The following is a 21044-nucleotide window of genomic DNA, read 5'->3' as shown; positions in this document are numbered from 1 at the left end:
ATATTATACATGAAAAAAATTAGTCGATCAAACAATCATAATTTATTCATTTTATTGTATTTGTTTTTGAAAAAATAAAAGACAAATATATATTTAAAATAGATCATCTATTTTTTAGAGGCAAATGTAATACAATAAAAAAAGATAAGATTATCAAATCGCTCTGAATTTTTTCATAAATAATATATATTATAAATTTTATAAAATAAATAATTCAGACCATTAAAAGGAATTCGTTTTTTTTTTTTTTTTTTTTTTTTTTTTTTTTTTTTTTTTTTTTTTTTGGGGGATGGATAACGAAATTCGCGTTAAGCTTTAAGAACTCTTCAAATTCTGTCATATTGACATCGCACCATGAGAGTGAAATCCGACCTTTTTATTTATTTATTTTTAAATATGAAAGCATTGAGTGTGACCTACCCTCTGTTTCTCCAGTTTAAAAACCCTCCAAAGGAACCCTTTCCCCATATGTCAGAACATATCATTCCCACTCACTCACTCACACACACACTCACACTCACACTCACTCTCTCTCTCTCTCTCTCTCTCTCTCTCTCTAAAAATGACTAATAACCATCGTATGGACGCAGAAGAGGAAGCATTGTTTCGCACTTACCCATACGCACTCTATTTCGTACAGAGCCCATCAACGGTCTCTCATTCAAACAGTGCCGATCTCCGAACCTCCAACGAATCCGCGTTTCACTCTCCTCTTCGATCCGAATCCAACACCAACCCTGCCACCACTCACCCAACCCAAGACCTCTCTCGATTCGCGCTCTCTCGCTACTCCTCCTCTCGCGGATCCAACAATTCCTTCTTGCATGAGAAAAAGATCGCCTACGATCTTCAGAGTCATGGGACTGCTGGGACTGAGAATGGTGAGAACCGTCTGATTAGTGTTCATCATGGGGTTGATTGTGATCATGATGGTGATGATGATGATGATGAAGAGGAGGAGGATGATGAGGACTATTTTGGGAAAAAAGGGTGTTGGTGGTGGTGGAGGTACTTGTCTTTTCGTACATCTTCTTCATTGGTTTGGATTACTTTACAGATTGTTTGGAGGTTTTTGGTGAGTTTGGCGATTGCTTTGGTTGTTTTCTACATTGTTACAAAGCCTCCACCACCCAATATGTCTATTAAGGTACGTTAAACACTCCCTGTTTGCCTTTACAATTGGCATAGAATTTTTTATTTTATTTTATTTATTTATTTTTATCTGAGTGGAATCTATGGTGCTTTTTACAGCTTATTCTAAGTTAAAGGATTGTTTGAAAAATGTTAAAAGATGATATTTTTTGATTTTTTATGAAAAGATGTGTAGAAAAATAGAGAGATAATATGACCTAAAAAGATAAAGAAATCTTTTGAAAAGTTAGTAAAAAGTTGACTTTTTATCTTTTTTTAGTCTATTTTGTGTTTTTATGAGTAAAAAATGTGAGATGCGATGTGATTTAAAATGAGTAAAAAACTAAAAGCCGCCTTTTTATTTTCTTCCTAAAAGACCCCAAAAAGTATTCTAATATAGCACTTCCCAAATAATTCTTAACAGTTGATAATCCAAAAATAGAAACCAAAAGTACCTCGCAACCCTTTTGAAAATTAGTTTTTTTTTGTCCAATTTATTTCAATTATTTCTGTCTAATAAGTAAAAACTATACTAAGACCATCTCCAACGGTTCACCAAACCTGGTATCAAATTTGAAATTTGGTGAAAAATGCACTTTTTGAAGCTTCAACAGTTTCACCAAACTGGTATCAAATTGAGAATTGAACAAAAAAATCATCAAACTAAGAACAAGATACAGATTTCAGCAAATTACTATTTGTGACCGTTAGAGGAGAGGAACCGGTCAACCAACCGGTTGCCCGGCTGGTTGACCAACCGGTCGACCACTAAAAGGTTCAAATAGTTCAAATGGGTAGGTTCAAACAATTTTAAAAAAATAAATAAATTTTTTGCCTTACCGGTCGACCAACCGGTCGACTACTAAAAGGTTCAAACAGTTCAAATAGATAAGTTCAAAAAATTCAAAAAAAAAGAAAAAAAAGAAAAAAAATTTACCTTACCGGTCGACCAACCGGTTGTCCCTGAAGCAGATTTGATGAAAATCAACCATTGGAGCATTCTGTATCAAATTAAAAAAATGGTCATTTTTTACTTAAATTTAGTAAAAAATTAGGTGAACCGTTGGAGATATTCTAAACAGTTTGACAGATACATCAAAAATAAAAATAAAAAAAGCTATACGCACCTCAGACAAGTTGTACCAAATAATCTTTTTATTTTGAAGTGCTAGGCCACAATCTATAATCTAGATCCTCTAGAGTGATTATATTTGAATTGCACAAATTTTAATTCTACAAAAATTTAAAGTATAATAATCATTTCACGTTTCACCTTTCAACTCTCCAACCTTAACCTTACCGGAAAAAAAAAAAAAAAAACAAAACAAAACAAAAATACAAAAGGAAAAAACAAGTTGACTCCACCATGATTTTATGCAAAATCACTCTAGTGGATCACAGACTGCAGAATCTCTAACCTATAATTTGGAATTGGGGTGGCTGCTGTGCGGGATGCACAGCAGCCCTGCTGTGCAGTCAATTGGGCCCTTTTCAGGGCCTATTTTGATAATCCGAACCGTTCACATTTTAGAATACATCAAGTAGAACATACCTGTAAAACATCAAGTTAATCGGATATCGTTTACCCATTCATCCACTCACATTTGTATTCATTTTAATACTTTAAATTATAATTATTATTTATTTTTGTAAATACAAATGTCAGTGGATGAATGGGTAAACGATATTTGATTAACTTGATTTTTTACAAGTATGTTTTACTTGATGTATTCTAAAATGTGAACGGTTCAGATTATCAAAATGTATCCCGAAAAGAGTCCAATTGACTGCACAGCCGTGGCTGCTGTGCACCCCCGCACAGCAACCACCCGAATTCCTATAATTTTGTACAAGTTTTGTGTATTTATTTTATTTTTGTTTGTAGAGTTGGTATTAGTTATTACTATATTGAAATAGTTAGGGCAAATAAGAATGATTCACCACTTCAACGCTCATGCATGGGTACTGCCTATTTGTTATTACATGGGATTTTTATTATGTTTAGGTTGAATATTGACTTTGAAATGACAACATATAGATTTGAGTTTTTTTTTAATTTTTTTTATTTTTATTAATTGCAAGAGATAGGATGTACCAAAAAAATTTATTGCCCTATTGCAGCATTTGTGGAACTCACGTAAAACCTCTGCTTCTTGTTATTAAGGAGTAGTGATATAAAAAAAAAGTATATAGAAATAGAAACTTTAAAAAAGAAAAAAAAAAGAAGTAAATAGAGAATGTTGTTAAAAAAAAAAAAAAACCACTAAGATGGCTTCTAATTAAAAATGCTACCAGCACATAGTTTCAAAGGAGAATTTGGTACAAAAATTTGGGCATATTATACTTATAGTTCTTGTAATTTGTCTTTTATGTCGAAAGCACCTCTCAGCTTAAATTTATTCAAAAATAAAGTGTGTGTAGATTAAATTTATTCTAATTTTGGCACAAAATATATTAATTTTAAATTTACATTATATATTTTAATTTTGAAATACTTTTTAAAATATTTTTTTTTGAAGAATAACTATGCTTGATAGTCAAGCCGAGCTAGGGCCAAGGTAAGCTAAGCCCAAGCTGAAAATGACTCCAATATGACCTTCCTATTTCAACTTTCATATATATGAAGGATTGGATTTGGAGCCTGTATCATTTTGTAATTGAGCCTAAAGTACCCTGAATTTAACTTTGGGCCTGACTATGGAAAATTTCAGGCCCTGTATTTGGGCTCTTGGGCCTAGTAATTTACACAAAAATAAAACCTTTTCTTTTCCAATTAATGCCATTTTCCAATCACTCTCTTCCACCTTGGCTTAAGAAGTGTTGAAGTCCCCACCTGTGAAGTATTGGAAAAGGTGTTAGTAGCATACAAACATGATGTACATGTGGAAAAATCAGTTGTGTTTGAGAAAAAATAAATTAATTAATTTATGAGATGTTCTAAAATTTTAAGGATTAAAATTCTCCGTAATAATTTTTAGTGGTGTTTGGTAGAGGGAAGGGAGGATTAAGGAGCGTTGGGAAAAAAAGGGAGAGAAGATGATGGTCATGGTGGGAATGAAGAGAAATTGAGGTTTATATTTGTATAACAAATGAGAGAGCAAAGAATTCATGTTTTAATCAAATCTCGAGGGAAGTGTTGGTAATTTGTTCCGGTGGAAATAAAGGGTAGGAGGGTTTTATAATGGTGAGTTGGAGATGGAAGAGGAAGAGGAAGAGGAAGAGGAAGAGAATGGAAGAAAGATGGGCTTTTTTGTCAAAACCAATTGTAAACAATGTAAATGGATCTAGTGGTCACCAAGTATTGATTGTTCTAAACCGTTAAATTTGATCATTTGGAGCCCGATATATCATATTTTCCTTTTCTTTGATTTAAAATTATTTTCATTTATTCCACGTATATTGCAATTTTGAAAATTTTGAATTAATTTGATTCTTTTTTCAAACAACCCTCATTTGTAATTTGTCCAAAATTCTATACTTCATGGTGTGATTTACATAGTAATAGTAAGTAAGAATAAAATTAATTCACCACGCACTAAAACAATTCCACAAGTTAGGTGTCATTAAGGAGAAAAATTATTTGTTGATTTGTAATACATAAAATCGGAAATAAATAAATGGTGATTTTTTTCAAAAGGTGAAGTGGTTATTTTTATTAAAAGAAAAAAAAAGAAAGAAAAAAACTATGTGGGTAAATATGTTCGTATAGTTGTTCTTTTTCCTTTCTCTTTGTTAAAATTTACTAATTCACAAATTTAATTCCAATTACTTATCCTCATGATTGCTTATCATTTGTTAATTCATTCTAAGGGTCAGTATGGTTCAATTTGATTCGGATTGGAATAAAATCATAATTTTTTTTTATCAGTAAAAAAAATACTTATCATTTGTTAAAATCGAGCTTGGTTTCAATCCGATACTGTGAAGTTAAATCCTAAACCAATCCACGAAAATTGATTCTCAAATTTTTTAAACTGAGACCAAACTATGGATTAAAAAAAATCAAACCAAACCTATTAAATTAGACTGAACTAATTGATTTGAATTTTTTTTTTTTTTTTTGATTTCCTTCCGTAGCCCCAATTCATTCGTTAGCCATCACCACATCAACCATGTGTTTTTAACGTACTCTTTATTTGTTCATTGTCCATATAATACTCTCGGATTAAATTATTCCTTATCATTACAATGTCGGTGACGTTTTGCGCATCATCATAACTTCTTTGAATTTTTAATTAAATTACTTTAAAAGTCGGCTATTTATCACATATTAACAAACAAGTTTAAAAAAAAATATTCAAATTTAGTAAGTAAAAAAATTCTAAAAAAAAAAAAAATAGTTTATGTTACCCAAAACAACTTACCAAGAAATCAAAAAACTAACAAATTTATCAAACAACATGATTTATAATTATTGTGAAAATAGATGTACTAAACAAAATGATTTTTTTTTGAACTTAAAAAAAAAAAGATTTATTTTAAAGGTTTATTACACTTTATATCCTTAAATTATTGACAAATTGTTTACTTAGTCTTTGAATTATAAATCAAAGTCTATTTAAATACAAAATAGAAAACAAATTGAACTTTTTATGAAATAAAATCTTAATAGGTAGGGTCTTTTACTAATTTATAATATTTATGAACATATATTTTATTTTTATAATCTATTCAGGAACTAAATATATTTGAATTAAATATTTTAGGAACTTAATAGATTCAATTAATAGTTTAGAAACTAAATAGATTTTGATTTATATACTTTAAGGACCTAATATACTCCGTCAATAGTTCAAGTACTAAGTCGATAAATTGACGATGATTTAAAAATAAAAAGTGTAATAAACCTTTATTTTAATTATAACTTGACATATAAACTAGAACAAAAATACCAAAATTCTGTTATTATTTAGTCTTAGCTAGTAGAGAGCTGTCCTATTTTTTGACCAATTGTATATTGATTGCGTCAAAATAGGGCAGTGGTGGCATTTTACGGAAAACAACCGATTGTGACAGACCCAAGTTGATGAAAATAACCCATTATTATAATATAAAAATTAATGTGACTGGCCAAGGTTGATGACAAAGTTGTGATTTTCTTATGATTCTAAATGTTTTTTAATAATCATACCCATTGATGATTTAAATTTATTTTTTTAAATTTAATGGTTGGAAATTAGATTGTATGGCATACATAATTTTGAGGATATATAGTATTTGCATGTATGTAGTACCATATTTATTAATAAAATTTTATTTTTGCTAATAAAAATTAATATCGAGTTTAAAAATTGTTGCAGATATTGGGAATTCGAGAATTCGGACTAGGAGAGGGAGTGGATGGAACTGGTGTTACAACTAAAATATTGACATGCAATTGTTCAATGGATCTAGTGGTAGAGAACAAGTCCAAGCTCTTCAACCTTCATGTCCACCCTCCAATCATGGAATTGACATTTGCTTCTCTTCCTTTAGCCATTTCATATGTAAGCTTACTAATTTTGTGCCTCAATATTTCATTGTCATTATCTGTTGTGACACCATCAACTCCATGTACAAATTTAGAAGCAAAAACAAAAAAAAAAAAAAAATGAAAGAAAGAAAGTAGAGAAATGTAGCAAGAATGTAATGCGAAAAGCATTGCGTTAATTCTAGTAGACTATATGAGCTTCATCTAGAATGAATACCATGCTATGAGCATAATATTCTAAACATTTTTGTTTAAAAAAAATAAAATTCTAGGTTACTATTGTTTCTCTTTCTTTTATGCATTCAAGTGCATTTAAGTTTATAGGTTTTCATTTATTTATATTTTTTGGTCATGTGTACCTATGTTCAAATCTATTGACTTGTTATGTTACTCAAAATAAAATGTTTTAATTGTTTTACCGCGATGTTGTAGGGTCCGAAATTATATGCAGGGAGTGACGGAACAACATCTTTTGAATTAAATGTAGCAACAAAGAACAAGCCAATGTATGGTGCTGGGAGAGCTATGCAAGACATGCTTGACATGAGAAAAGGATTGCCGCTAGCGATCAATGTGAGATTGAGATCAAGTTTTTGGGTAGTTTGGGGACTCATAAAACCTAAATTTCATCATGAAGCGAAGTGTTTATTAGTCATCCAAAGAGCATACGATAAAAAGCATCGAACCCAAGCATATAATAGTAGCTGCATCATAACAACTTAAATGTCCAATGAGTGATTGCAGGTATTCATAATTTCTTATGTGAAGTGGATGTAAAATGTCCTACCTACATTGTAGGGTAGAAGGATTAAAATTCTTCCTTGTTTGCTGGTGCTTATATATTAAAAGAAAGTTGATCAAGTGGGTTCGGTTAGCTATACAAGGATGTGAAAAAAAAAAAAAAAAAAAAAAAAAGTGATGAATTTGAAGTTTGTGAAGAAATGGAAATCTTTATATTACAGCTCAAGTCAGCTCTATGGATGATAGCTTTGTGATGTAACAACAAAGTTCAGTTTTTGGATGATATTCTTGACATAATCTAGACATAGTTATGGGCTATTTTGGGAAGTTGGCTTTTAATCATTTTTTTGGTTTGTAGCAAAAGTTAAAAATTGACTTTTTTGCATTTTTTTTTTTTTCATTTGGGAAGCTGGTTTTTAGCTACTAGTGAAATTACAATTCTACCGCTCATGAGTCAAAATGTACTACATGAGTGAAGTTGTAAATATCTTAAATTAATTAGGGCAGTTTGGTTATTTTATTGTGATCTGACATCATAAATAAATATTAATCAAAAAAGCCAAAAGCAACTTTTACCAACTTCCCTAATCATTTGTCTAAAAAAGTCAAAAGCTTGGTTAAAAGCTAAAAATTTACTTTTTACCATCTTCCCAAAGTAGGCCATAGGTAAATTATGCTGAGCTCCCTTGAGGTTTAAAGAAAATATAGTAAGTCTCATAATTTTAACATAATTATATTGATTTATTCTGAGATTTTAATTCATATAATACTTGTCTAATTTTTATTAATAATTTATTAGGTATATGAATGAAAATACAATGTTGTCATATCTTTTACAAGAAAATACAATTTTTATTAATAATTGTTTGTTTTTAATTTTGTATTTGTTTATTTTTTAAATAAAAACATAAAACATATTTTGTGCACATATATTTTAAATACATATTTGGCGAATTGCGAAATGATTGTACGAGGTGGGGTGATTGGTGGTGGTGGCTAATGGTAATGAGTGACCGAGGTGGGGTAGCTAACCATGGGGACTGGTGTTAAGGTGACAGGTAGTAGGTGCAATTGGAAGTGGATTACTCCAGCCTGAGGTGGTGGTAGAAGATTGTAGGGGAGACAAAATGGAACGGAAATGAGCCGTAGCTCGACACCAAGGGCTCGAATTCGCTTGAAAGAGGGAGAGTAGAAAGAGAAGGGAGGAAGAGGAAGAAGGGAGGGAGGAGATTGTCGCGCAGCACCACCACCGTCGCCTCGCCGCCGATCGTTGCAGCTTCAGACCGTCGCCTCGCCGATCGTCGCACCACCGCCACTGCCTCATCGATTGTCGCAGTCGTAGTCACAGCCCCGCCTCCTCCTCCAGCCGATTTTTATGGCCCCCTCCCCTCCCTTCCTTCCTCCTCCTCCTCCTCCTCTACCTCCCTTCTCTTCTTCTCCCTTCTTCTTCTTCTTCTTCTTCTTCGTTCTGCAACAAAAACACGGAAAAAAGAAAAAAAAAATCGACACCAAAACGACGTCGTTTTGGTGTCAAGCCAAACTCGAGCCACGGGTTTCGAGCTACGTAGCACTACCGAAAATGGAATTAATGTAAGATTATGTAAGATTTATAGGATTTATATATATCAAGAATTAAAATATCATAATAATCTGATTAAATTAAATAATTAAAATAGATTTAAATATATACTGTTTAATTTTACAATTGTTGATATTTTTTCATAATAATATTAGAAAAATATTTTTAAAAAATTAAATAGAAATGAAAAAATAATTTATTTTTTATTTTTTTATTAAATAATGAAATATAGAATAAATTAAAAAACTAAAAATACAAGAATGATCGCCGAATATTACAATTTGATGAACAAAAACATAAAACAAACATATACTCGAATAAAATGATAAATTGAAATAAAATAAGATATGTAGACCGAAACTTGTGTAATCATAATTTCCTTAAAACAAATTCGCCGCTTCCCTGATGAGTGCTGGAGGTACATTGGCATCTGTCTATTAAGATATGACGATTGAAACCAACTAATGTAGAAACACCTTCTGAATGGTTTCGGCGAATTTGATAATGACAATAGTCTTTTTCTAACAAGAACCAAAGAAGGGGTTAGCAAAAAAGATAAGGAAATTTTTCTTTGGTATAAAAATCATCTCAAACTTTATTATCTCAAAATACTATCTCATTTCTCATTAAAAATCTCTCCAAAAATTATTTTACCGTGTTGGAGAGGAAATGTTTCTATTTATACAAGTAGGGGAATTCCTAACCATGAAGGCTATAGCATCAATTTCCATGAACTAAGGCCATCAAATGTCATCAACTTCAGCCTTTAGGGCTAGAGTTAAAAAGGTTAAAAAATCCAAAAATATTATATAAATCATAATGTGTATATAATGCATAAGTTTTGAGAATTAAACTAGATAGGTCAAAAAATGAATGCAGGTATGGGTTGCAACCCGATCCAAACCCAATTTCAAACACATATACAAGTTAAACCCAACACAACACTGCCTAACCCAAGCTCAAGATTAAGTCAAAGTCTAAGTCTAAGACCAAATCATGCACAAACACAAGCACAAGCCTAGGCTCAGTCAAAATTAAAAATCCAAATCTAAGCCTAACTTTTATTGATACCCACTTTATGAGGCAATTCTTATTCACAACTCAATGGTTTCAACTTATTATTTTTATATTGTAATCTTCTCACTTAAGAAAATATAACCCCACTTAGACCCACTTCAATCAGCAGTTGGGTTCCACTTTAATTTTGAATTAAAGTTATCGAACCATTATTCTCCAATAATTCCCCACATGAATAAAATTGGCCGAATAAAGAAAAATGGATACCGCTTAATAACAAAGACTCTGAGAGAAAACACACAAACTAACCCTACATCAGAAAAGGTAGTTGTTGGCCTTAAACCTTTCGTAGTAAAAGCCTATTAGATTTACTAGTTGAATAGTGAACGTGATGTGTTCAATTGTTCTTCCGTTTGTGTAAACTAAGACAATAGGCCTCACACAGGAGTTACTCCAACCATTATTCTTGTTCTTACTGGTGTGTCCGATTTGGTCCTAGAACACTTGCCTAGTTCAATGAGTGTTTTTAAAGAATTCGCCGTTGTCAATTCTTAAAGAAACGACCCTACTTCACACTCACATAGATGACCTACATAAGGTATCTCGCTATAGTATGGTTGGATATTCACAGCACTTAGGTCATTAAAAGCATCAACTCAACCTTCTACCCCACAGGGTATCACTTACCTCCACAATGACTCACTCGTTACACACAATTATGTTGTCCTTTTGAACCTAAACTTTGGGATCTCCAGTCAATTAGGTTGGGTTTTCTGTTCCGGTGACATTCGCTAAAGACTCTAACCCCATTTCTCTTAACGACTTCTCACTAACTCTTGATTTAACATTTAGGTTAACAGATCCGTAATATTGTCCTTAGACTGTATATAGTCTATAGTGACAACACAAGAGAGTAGTCGTTGTATAGAACTATGTCTTCGACAAAAATGTCTAGACCTTCTATTTGTGCCTTACCAATACTTGATTAGTTGTCACAAAATATACAAAATTGCTAGCATAAGTTTCTATCAACATGGAATATCCTCAAGAAAATGGCAAAGCCATTCAGCTACTTTAGTAGCTTTATCAGAATCACTAAGTTCTGATTACATCATTGATCTCATGATATACATCTGCTTGGAAGATTTCCAAGACACAGCTGCACCTCCAATAGTGAAAACAAATCAACTAATGGATTTGTACTCTTTATATCAGATATCCAAGTGACGTCATTGTACCCTTTTGGTACAACTGGATATCTAGCGTAATGCAACCTATAATCCCAGTTTCATTGTACGTACCTTACTACCCGCACAAATGCCTTCTAAAGATAGGCATTGAGATTACTCGTGTATCTACTTAGCCTGCTAACTAAGTAGGCTATATCTGGCCTCGTACAACTCATCAAATACATCAAACTTCCAATGACCAGAGAATATTCCATTATTCTTGGTCAAACAGAGACTCAAGTCTACCGGTGTCCTTGACACACTTGTATTTGACTCATACTTCTCAAGGCTTTTATCAAAATTATGAGATCGAGAAAGTACACTACCAACAGATATTCAGGAAATCTTAATTCTCAGATATACATCTGTAAGGCCCATGTCAAACTTAGAGTTCAACATCCACTTGGTAGTATTGAACATCTTCTCATAACTATCAATAATGAGCAAATCACCAACATACAGACACAAAATGACATATACTATTTTCAATGTCTTTGACATAAACACCTTTGTCAATACCCCGTTGATTATACCCACTTGGCAACATAGTGTAGTCAAATTTCCCATGCCATTGTTTTAGTGCTTATTTTCAAATCATAAAATGATTCTCAAGCTTACAATCTTTCTTCGTCCTGGAACCGACAAACCCTTCAGGTTGTTCCATAAAGATTTACTCAACTAAATCTTCATATAGGAAAGCTATATGAACATCCATCTTGATGTATTTCCAAACTTCGCATAATTGCGATCACACTCACCATAACTAGTGATCAAGTATCAAAGTAATCTAGACCTTCTCTTTGTCGGTATCCTTTCATTCACTTGTAGCCTAAGGATTACTACCTATGCGAGATCAAGTTAATTTACTAACTTCTTTATAAAGAAATCACAACTTCAAAGAAGCTTTTATCCTCACTAGTTACCATATAGGTTTAAGAAGATTAGGCAGAAGTACTTTAAAGTCCTAGTCTTTTAACATCTTCCAAGCCCATCTTCTAATCCTGCACTATTGTATTGTGCATAGCCGTTGAACACAAAGTCAATGGAATTTTAGGCCTATCCTAACCCTCTTGGGTTTAAGTACCACCACCTTTTGTGTGACACCTCCACATTTGTAGAATTTATATGAAGGTTTTCAACCTTTCCAAGAATTCATACAGGGTCTTTAAACAATACCTTGGGTCGCAATGATTATAAGACTCTCAAAATCATACCACTGAAAACACATTCCAATACCTTGTGCCACAATGATTGTTTTTATTTCTTAGGGAACCGAATTGATAGAACCTTGTTATCAGTGTATGATTTGTGTGGTCAGGGTGAGCTTAGTCTCATTCTTGCTACATTCTTGGGTGTTGAGAGTGATGTGGTCTAAGTAGACTTGCTAAGGATAGTTCGTGAATACCCGGACGCCTTTCTGGAGGATCTTATTAGTTTGCCACCTCACTGTGAGATTGAGTTCTCTATTGATTTAGTGCCTAGCACGACACCAATTTCCATGGCACCGTATAAATTTGCACCCGTCGAGTTGAGTGAGTTGAAGGTTCAACTCTAAGAATTATTAGATAAGGGTTTTATCTATCCTAGTACTTCACTTTGGGGAGCACCGAGTCTCTTTGCCAAGAAGAAGGATGACACATTGCGACTTTGTATTGATTACCGAAAGTTAAACCGGGTAACTGTTAAGAATAAGTATCCATTACCCCGTATAGATGAGTTGTTTAACTAGTTGAAGGGGTCTTGTTGCTTTTCTAAGATAGACTTGAGATCGAGTTATCACTAGTTAAGAGTGAAGGAGGAGGATATCCAGAAGATGGCATTCCGTATACGGTATGGCCATTATGGGTTCCTAGTGATGCCTTTTAGGCTAACTAATGCACCAGGTTTGTTTATGGATTTGATGAACCGAATCTGCCGTGAGTTCTTAAACCGTTTTGTGGTTGTCTTTGTTAACGACATCTTGATTTACTTACCCTCTGATGATGAACACGATGAACACTTGCGGATTCTACTTGAGTTATTTAGAGCCTACAAATTGTGTACTAAGTTCTAGAAGTGTGAGTTCTGGTTGAAGAATGTAAAATTCTTAGGCCATATGATATCCAAGGAAGGGGTGACTATAGACTCTTCTAAAATAGAGGTAGTGCAGGATTGGGAACAACCTAAGAATGCCTTTGAGATCCGAAGTTTCTTGGGGTTTGTGAAAGATTTCTCTAGGTTGGCCTCACCTTTGACTAGACTAACAAGAAAGGGAATCAAGTTTGTGTGGAGTGAAACATATGAGAAGTCATTTCAAGAGCTTAAAGTTAGACTTACCTGTGATACCCCTGTTCTGTAGTATGCTAATTGGTCCTTAATTTGAGTATGATTATGTGTTTAGCATGATTTTATGTGCCATTATATGAACACATGTGATTTTGAAGTTTTATATGTTCACCGTAGGAATATCTGTTTGAATAATCTGCTTTGGAAATTAAATTAAGGGCCTTATCGGCCACAGAACCCGAAATTGATTACGCCATTGTAATTAGCGTAATTTTTAGAGCCTACGGTGAAATTTAATTGAAAATTTATTCAGGTCAGATTAAATTGATTAAATTGATGAATTGAGTGCCCAATTATTTTATATTAAAATAATATGTCAATGGGGCTTGTTGTATGTTAGCACTACACTCTCCTTTAACTCTATTGAACTCAAAATCTGAGTTATACAATTGAGATTGAGAGAGAGACGGCTGTTAGAGAGAGAGAGAGAGAGGAGAGAATTGTGCATTTGTGGTTCAAGATTTGGACCTTTTGGAGATTAAGCTCAAGTATTGCTAAATTGGGGAGATTAAAGCTCCTTGGTGAGTGATTCATGCATTTCTAATCATCATCTTGTGAATTCAAGTTTAATAGATGGTCAAGAGCATGAATTAGTTTGAATGTAATGGAATTGAGTTGTATATGTTGGATTTCAAGTGAATAGGAGCATGCATGTAAAGAATTGCTATAGATTTCCATGTTTGAGCTTAATTTGTGTAATCTATGTTGAAGTTGAATGAAATCCATGTGTATGACCATTTCTTCACCAAATAAGTTGTGAATAATGTGTATTCTTACATGCAAGAGTAGATCATGAAAGAGTAAGCTTTGCATGTTGGAATTTGATATGTTGGTGATGAATTTGGATTAATTTGAGACATGCATGTAAATGATATAAGAAATTGAGCTTCCTAATGTTGTAATCTTGTATTGGTATCATGTTAATATGTGTATATTTGAGAATTGAGCCATAACATGCATGATTTATTGGCTGGAAAATCGAATTAGAGCTCAAGAACTTAATCTGGAAAACCCAGATTTTTTATGTCCGCTCGAGCGGGGTTACTGCCGCTCGAGCGGGAAAATCGTGCTCCCAGCACTTTTTGTAGAGTTGGCTGTCCGCTCGAGCGGGATATTTCACGCTCGAGCGGGGAGCTTTTGTAGACAGGCTTTCCGCTCGAGCGCCTTAACTCATGCTCGAGCACCTTAACTCATGCTCGAGCGTAATTTTGAGGTAACCAGTACTTTTGCAGGCCTCTTGGGTCCGCTCGAGCGGGGACCCTGTTTTTTGAAATTCTGAAAATGCATTCTGTATTCTGTTTCTCCGTTCTCTTTCACTTGTAAGCACTCTTAGGCATATGTTAAGCGCTGTAAATGAGTAAATGAGATAAGAATAAAGCCTAAAGAGGAATATGTGAATTAAGGAATGGATTGAATTGTTAGTGACCCTTTTGTGTTCATGAAATGTGTAGGGTCAAACTCCAGGGCAAATCCACAAGCCGATCACTGTGAGTAATATCGATATTTGAAAGCTTATCAATGTCCAATTGTGTATTCCCTTATAAGCTTTATGAGTTGCTAATTGGGATTGTGGGCAAAAGTCTGACATGAATGAATGATTGGACCAAATGTCGTTTTGATAATAATAAATGGACCGAAGGTCGTTTTGATAGAAATAAATGGACCAAAGGTCGTTTTGATAGAAATGAATGGACCGAAGGTCGCTTGGATAGAAATGAACGGACCGAAGGTCGTTTTGACATATATGAATGGACCGAAGGTCGTTTCGACATGAATGAGTGGGCTGAAGGCCGTTTTGACATGAACAAGTGGGCTGAAGGCCGTTTTGACATTAATAAATGGGCCGAAGGCCATTTTGACAGAAATGAATGGGCCGAAGGCCGTTTCGACACAAGTGAATGGGCCGAAGGCCGTTTTGCCATGAATGGAAACCTGAATGGGCCAAAGGCCAGAATGTTCGGAACTACAATTACTTGATTGAATTTCGTATAGTTATATATATATCTGTTAAATAAAAGTATGAATTGGGCCCAAGGCCGTTTAGAGCATGTTGTTCTACATATTATTATGTAACCTATGTATTTATATTATTCACTAGGCTATCGCTCACGCTCATTCATGTGTTGTAGGTGAGCTAAGAGAAGTCCAAACCCAGCCCCAGTGAAGTCTGCCAGGAATAACATGAGTTTTGGAGAGTCAGCCTTATGTCTCACGCACGAAACCCATCCTTGCCATTTTGTTATGTATTCACCTTTTGTCTTGTTGGCAAGGACTTCATGTAGATTAGTATATATTCTGTTATGGGTTGACTCAGTTTGAATGATCTTGTCTGTAAAGAATTCTATGGTGTTGTACTTTTGACGTGGGTTATTAACGTACATGTAAGTGGTTTGTTTTGATGTGCATATAAGCACGGCTCTGTGGACAAAGTTTTAAATTTGTGCTTCCGTTTGGCCCCTTTACTCTGTTGAGTTACGTTTGTTTTAGTTTGAGGCCGTAGGTAATCTTAGGATTACTGGCCGGTTATGTCCTTAACCCATGGGGGTGGGTTCGGGTCATGACATTACCACTACTCTAGTGTTGATTATTCTAGAGAGGGGTTTAGACTACTCAGTGTATTGTGATGCGTCTCGGAAAGGTTTGGGTTGTGTCTTGATACAAGAAGGGAAGATAGTGGCATATGGCTCACGTCAGTTGAAAGCACACGAGAAAAACTATCATACTCACGACTTAGAACTAGCAACAACGATTTTTGGTTTGAAAATTTGGAGACATTATCTTTATGGTGAGAGATTTGAGGTCTTTTTTTATTACAAAAGCTTGAAATATTTTTTTTCACAGAAAGATTTGAATTTGAGGCAGAGAAGGTGGATGGAATTTATAAAGGATTACGACTTTAAGTTGTACTATCATCTGAGGAAGGCCAATGTAGTGGTCAATGCCTTGAGTAGGAAGCCCATTAGCAGTGTAGCTAGTATTGCAATGGGAGATGTTGGGTGCTATTGGTGAGTCTGACTTGCATCTTGGCGAGTCCGTTAAGTCGACAGCCTTTTTTTACTACGATTGCACAATCTATGCTTGTGAGCCGAGTTATAGAAGCACAATGGGGTGATCACGTGGTAGAGTCTATCCGGGGGATGATATCTAGTGGGAAGGTAGAGAAAGGCTTGAACTTGTATTCTGACTCGAGTATTAGATATCATGACCTTAGCTGCCAGTTTTGGTGGAGGGGAATGAACAGAGACGTAGCCTTATTTTTTTCAAGGTGCCTTACTTGTCAACAAATGGAGGCCGAACATTAGAGGCCAACAGGGTTGTTACAACCCTTACCTATAGTCGAGTGGAAGTGGGAGCATGTCATGATGGATTTTATTGTAGGTCTTTCGAGGACTCAATGGGGTAACGATGTCGTGTGGGTGATAGTTGATCAGTTAACTAAGTCAGCACACTTTGTACCTATATGTACGAGTGACTTGATAGATTACCTTGCCAACATTTATGTTAGGAATATAGTCTGACTTCACAGGGTCCCTATGACTATCGTTCTGGATAGAGATTTGCGTTTTACGGCTCGATTGTGGCAGAGCCTATAGAATTCCTTAGGCACTAGATTGATATATAGCACCGTCTACCATCCTCAGACTGACGGGCAGTCAAAGCATACCATTCAAATCCTAGAGGATATACTTCGAGGTTATGTTCTTAACTTTAACAGGTCGTGGGAGAGGCACTTACCCTTAGTGGAGTTTCCCTACAACAATAGCTTTTAGGCGAGTATTGGCATGGCACCTTTTGAGGCCTTGTATGGTCGACCATGTAGATCTCTAGTGTATTGGGCCGAAGTAGGTGATGCACCTATGTTAGGTCCTAAGTTAGTCTGGGAAACGACGAAGAAGGTTGGACTTATCCGTAAGATGTTGGTTTCGGCTCAGAGTCATCAGAAGAGTTATGCCGACCGTAGGAGAAGACTGTTGTCCTTTGAGGTAGGAGATCACGTCTTTTTGAAAATATCGCCTAGACAGGGTTTGATGAAGTTTGGGAAGAGCGGGAAATTGTATCCTAGATTTATTATTGGCTTTGCCATCATAACTTTCCAGGGTTCATGACGTGTTTTATATCAGTATGCTCCAGAAATATGAACCAAATTTGTCATATGTGTTGGATTGGACCAAGTTAAAGATAGATGAGGATACCTCATATGAGAAGAGACCGGTTAGAGTCTTAGATACACGGGACCAAGTCTTGTGTGGCAAGACAATTCCATTGGTAAAGGTATTGTGGCGACACCGCGGGGTTGATGAGATGACTCGGGAATGCAAGGTGGAAGTCCGTAAGAAGTATCTGGACCTTTTTGTTGATGTTTGAAAACTTGTAATGGTAATCTTGTTATGTTGATTAAGTGTAAAACATTGCATATGTTTTAAAAAAAGTGAATTGTATATTCAATATTGAAAACTTTGTCTATCGTTGTTATGAGAATGAATGACGAATGGATTGGTCATGGTTAAAAAGATGTGTAACGCCCCGAAAAATAATAGAATAATTCAACAGTAAAGGCTAATACAAAATGACATAAACAAAATATTACACTTTCATTAATCAGAGTCAGTTTACAAAAGGGGCACATGCATTACACATTCATAAATTCTACACTGAATCTATAGCATGTGACATCAAACTAAATGATCAATGAAATAAATGCCCTACGGGCTTACAATTTTCCAAGATGATACTTGTTACAACAAAACGAGTCAAAAGCTCAATACAAATAAAGCGCTAAGCTTGTACAAAAGTAAATACAAAATAAACAAAAGTGAGCTCTCAACTCCACAATCCTCCCAAGCTAAGTCTTTGGTAGAGGCATATCATCGGCACCTGAAAATGGTTTTCCCAAATAGGGTGAGCCAAAGTCCAGCAGAAACAATCTAGTACAATAAATGAACTTTAACAAGGTTATAAACATGATGCATATAACCAATGCTCGAGAGTAAAATCATTCACAACTCTTTTCCCAAAACCATATTATGTTAAGTGTTACATCCCAATCCATTTTATATCAATTCGTTTCGTGTCATTTCATATCTCCTCACTTCATGAGTCATATCCAATGTTATCCAGAAGACCCAATTGAGATTACAACTTAGTGGTTTGCTCACCACACAACCATTACACATAAACACTTCACTTTGCCATTTTACGAAAATTTCATCCGCGAGATTAGCATCCATATATACGTGCGATTTTCAGGACTTACACACAGGACACACAGGACAACTTAATTTAATGGAGTCTATCCCCTTTCTCCTCCCAAACATGGAGTACATCTCCTTTCTCCTCCCAAACATCATGCATATACAATGTATTAAAACATAGTCACATTCAATGACAACCAATAAGGAATTAGTTTCAATTTACCTATTCCTCATGTAATTTCTACAATAATCATAGCTATCATCCACCGATAGTCCAAAATAGATATTTCTAAACATATATACAATCTTCTTAACAGATAAATTATTCAAATTTCCTTAGGTGTGAGATAACATGTATCTAGCTACACCATTTATATAAATGTCTATGCCATTTCACATTTCTTGTACAATTTTCATTATTTATACAAAATAATTATTCAAGACATTTTAGGGCAAAACTCTCCTTTATTCTAATCTCATTCCAATCACCAAAAATCAATCATTTTAACATTACCCAAGGTCACATTCATCCCCATAACCATTTCTAAGACATCCATTTGAAAACCCCTTTTTGGAATTTAAACTTCAAACCCTCGGTTTGTTAAAACTACCTCAACACCCAATGTTTCTTACACATCAAGAAATAAACAAGTTAAAACTCATATAGAGTGTATAAAGTCCCTACCTTAAGCTTAGATGACCAAGGCAACAATTGAGGACTTCAAAGATGCTGAAACCAACTTCTACTCGAATCAAAACAGAGCTCTAAAGATGCTCTACCTTTTTAACAAAGGCACAATGGTGGAGAAATCACTAGATCTAGATGAAAAAGTAGAGAGAGTGTGAGTTTTAGACAAAGGAGCTCTAGTTCTATGGATTTGAGAGAGAAAGTGATGAAAAAGTGATGTTATGAGAGCCGAATACATGGAAAAATCAGAAGGTGCATACCATTGGAAGACTGATATTAATCGGCTGTATCCTACGAGAGTGGAGAGCCGAATATAATATATGCTCAGAATAAATGTAAGTCCTTAGGGCCGAATAAAAGAAAGGACAATGATTAAAAAGTAGGTCCTGGCCCCAAGAATCAAAAAGAACAGGTATAAATACAGGAACAACGGTTATAGAAAGGTATGTAAGAATCACTTCACTAAATTTGGTAAACAAGCTATCCTGAGTGTCTGAACTAACTTGTCCGTCGGAATGCTAATTCCAGCACCCCCGACTGGAGTGTTTGTATCTTTTCAGGTAACTAGCTGAGGATCACTAGCGTCTCCCAAGATTTGAAGAGTATTTCCAAACCACTTCTCCACAATTGGCGCCGTCTGTGGGAATACTCAAATACATCCATGGCACGCGTGACTGAAGATCCTCCGGTAGCCATTGACGAGACCACACAGGGAGATGACCTCACTCCAGCAAATATGCTCGGAAAAGAAACCATCGCTGCAAGACGCGCCTTGAACTTTGACTCACCAACGACCTCAGCGCAAGAAACAATGCAGGCAGTCATGGAACAAGCAAAGCAGAACGAACAAAGGCTGGAGAACATGATCGCTGAAAATGAACGTCTCCGTCAAGATTTGGCCCTCGAAGTCGCAAAATCGAGAGAAGCCATGCGCCAAGAGACCGAACGACCTCCGAGGGCCGGCGGACAACAACCCCGAGCTCAACCAAAGGATACCGATACCGATAGCGACTCCAACTCATTACCCACGGAGCTCAACAAGAAGGGACGATCCAAAACTTTCAGCTCCTCTGAAAAGAGTCTACATACTAGGAACAAGTGCAGAAGGAGCAGTTCAGACGAAGAGGACCAGCACGATCCTTTTGTCCGACGGATTGCAAGGGCGACCCTGCCCAAGAAGTTCAAAGCTCCGTCATTCACTCTTTACGATGGAAAATCAAACCCCACTGATCATATCCATCACTACAAGCAGGCCATGACATTGCACGTAGACAACGAAGCCCTCATGTGCCGAATATTCCCCAGCAGCCTGGGGCCATTAGCTGTCAGGTGGTATTACAAGCTGGAGCCGGCCTCGATCAAAAGCTTCCATCAATTATAGAAATCCTTCAGGGCCAGGTTCATCACCAACAAGGTACAGCTGAAACAGGCCGACTCTCTGTGGGCTATGCGGATTCAGTCAGGAGAAACGCTCAGAGCGTATTCGGCGCGCTATTGGGAGTGCTTCAACCTCGTCGACGACGCTTGCAACGACTCCATGGCCATCACCGCCTTCAAAATGGGACTACATCCTGACAGTCCTCTTCGCAGTTCCCTAACCAGAAGATCCCCCAAAACAGTCTGGGCATTGATGAAGAAAGTTGAAGAGTATTGCAAAGTGGAAGATGATGCC

The 21044-nt window shown here is 35.4% G+C and overlaps 1 protein-coding gene across 1 annotated transcript; it reads left to right on the top strand.

Moving 5' to 3' along the window:
* Window positions 1–432: 432 nt before the first annotated feature.
* Window positions 433–7562, top strand: LOC114291671 (delta-latroinsectotoxin-Lt1a protein). The gene is made up of 3 exons (XM_028235537.2): window positions 433–1147; window positions 6432–6617; window positions 7034–7562. The coding sequence occupies exons 1-3, from the start codon at window positions 563–565 to the stop codon at window positions 7322–7324; spliced, it is 1062 nt and encodes a 353-aa protein (XP_028091338.2). The 5' UTR covers window positions 433–562; the 3' UTR covers window positions 7325–7562.
* Window positions 7563–21044: the final 13482 nt, after the last annotated feature.

The sequence above is a fragment of the Camellia sinensis genome, chromosome 2, assembly GCF_055761805.1.
Source record: "Camellia sinensis isolate YWXY chromosome 2, ASM5576180v1, whole genome shotgun sequence".
Lineage (NCBI taxonomy): Eukaryota > Viridiplantae > Streptophyta > Magnoliopsida > Ericales > Theaceae > Camellia > Camellia sinensis.
This window is presented reverse-complemented; position numbering and strand designations above follow the sequence as displayed.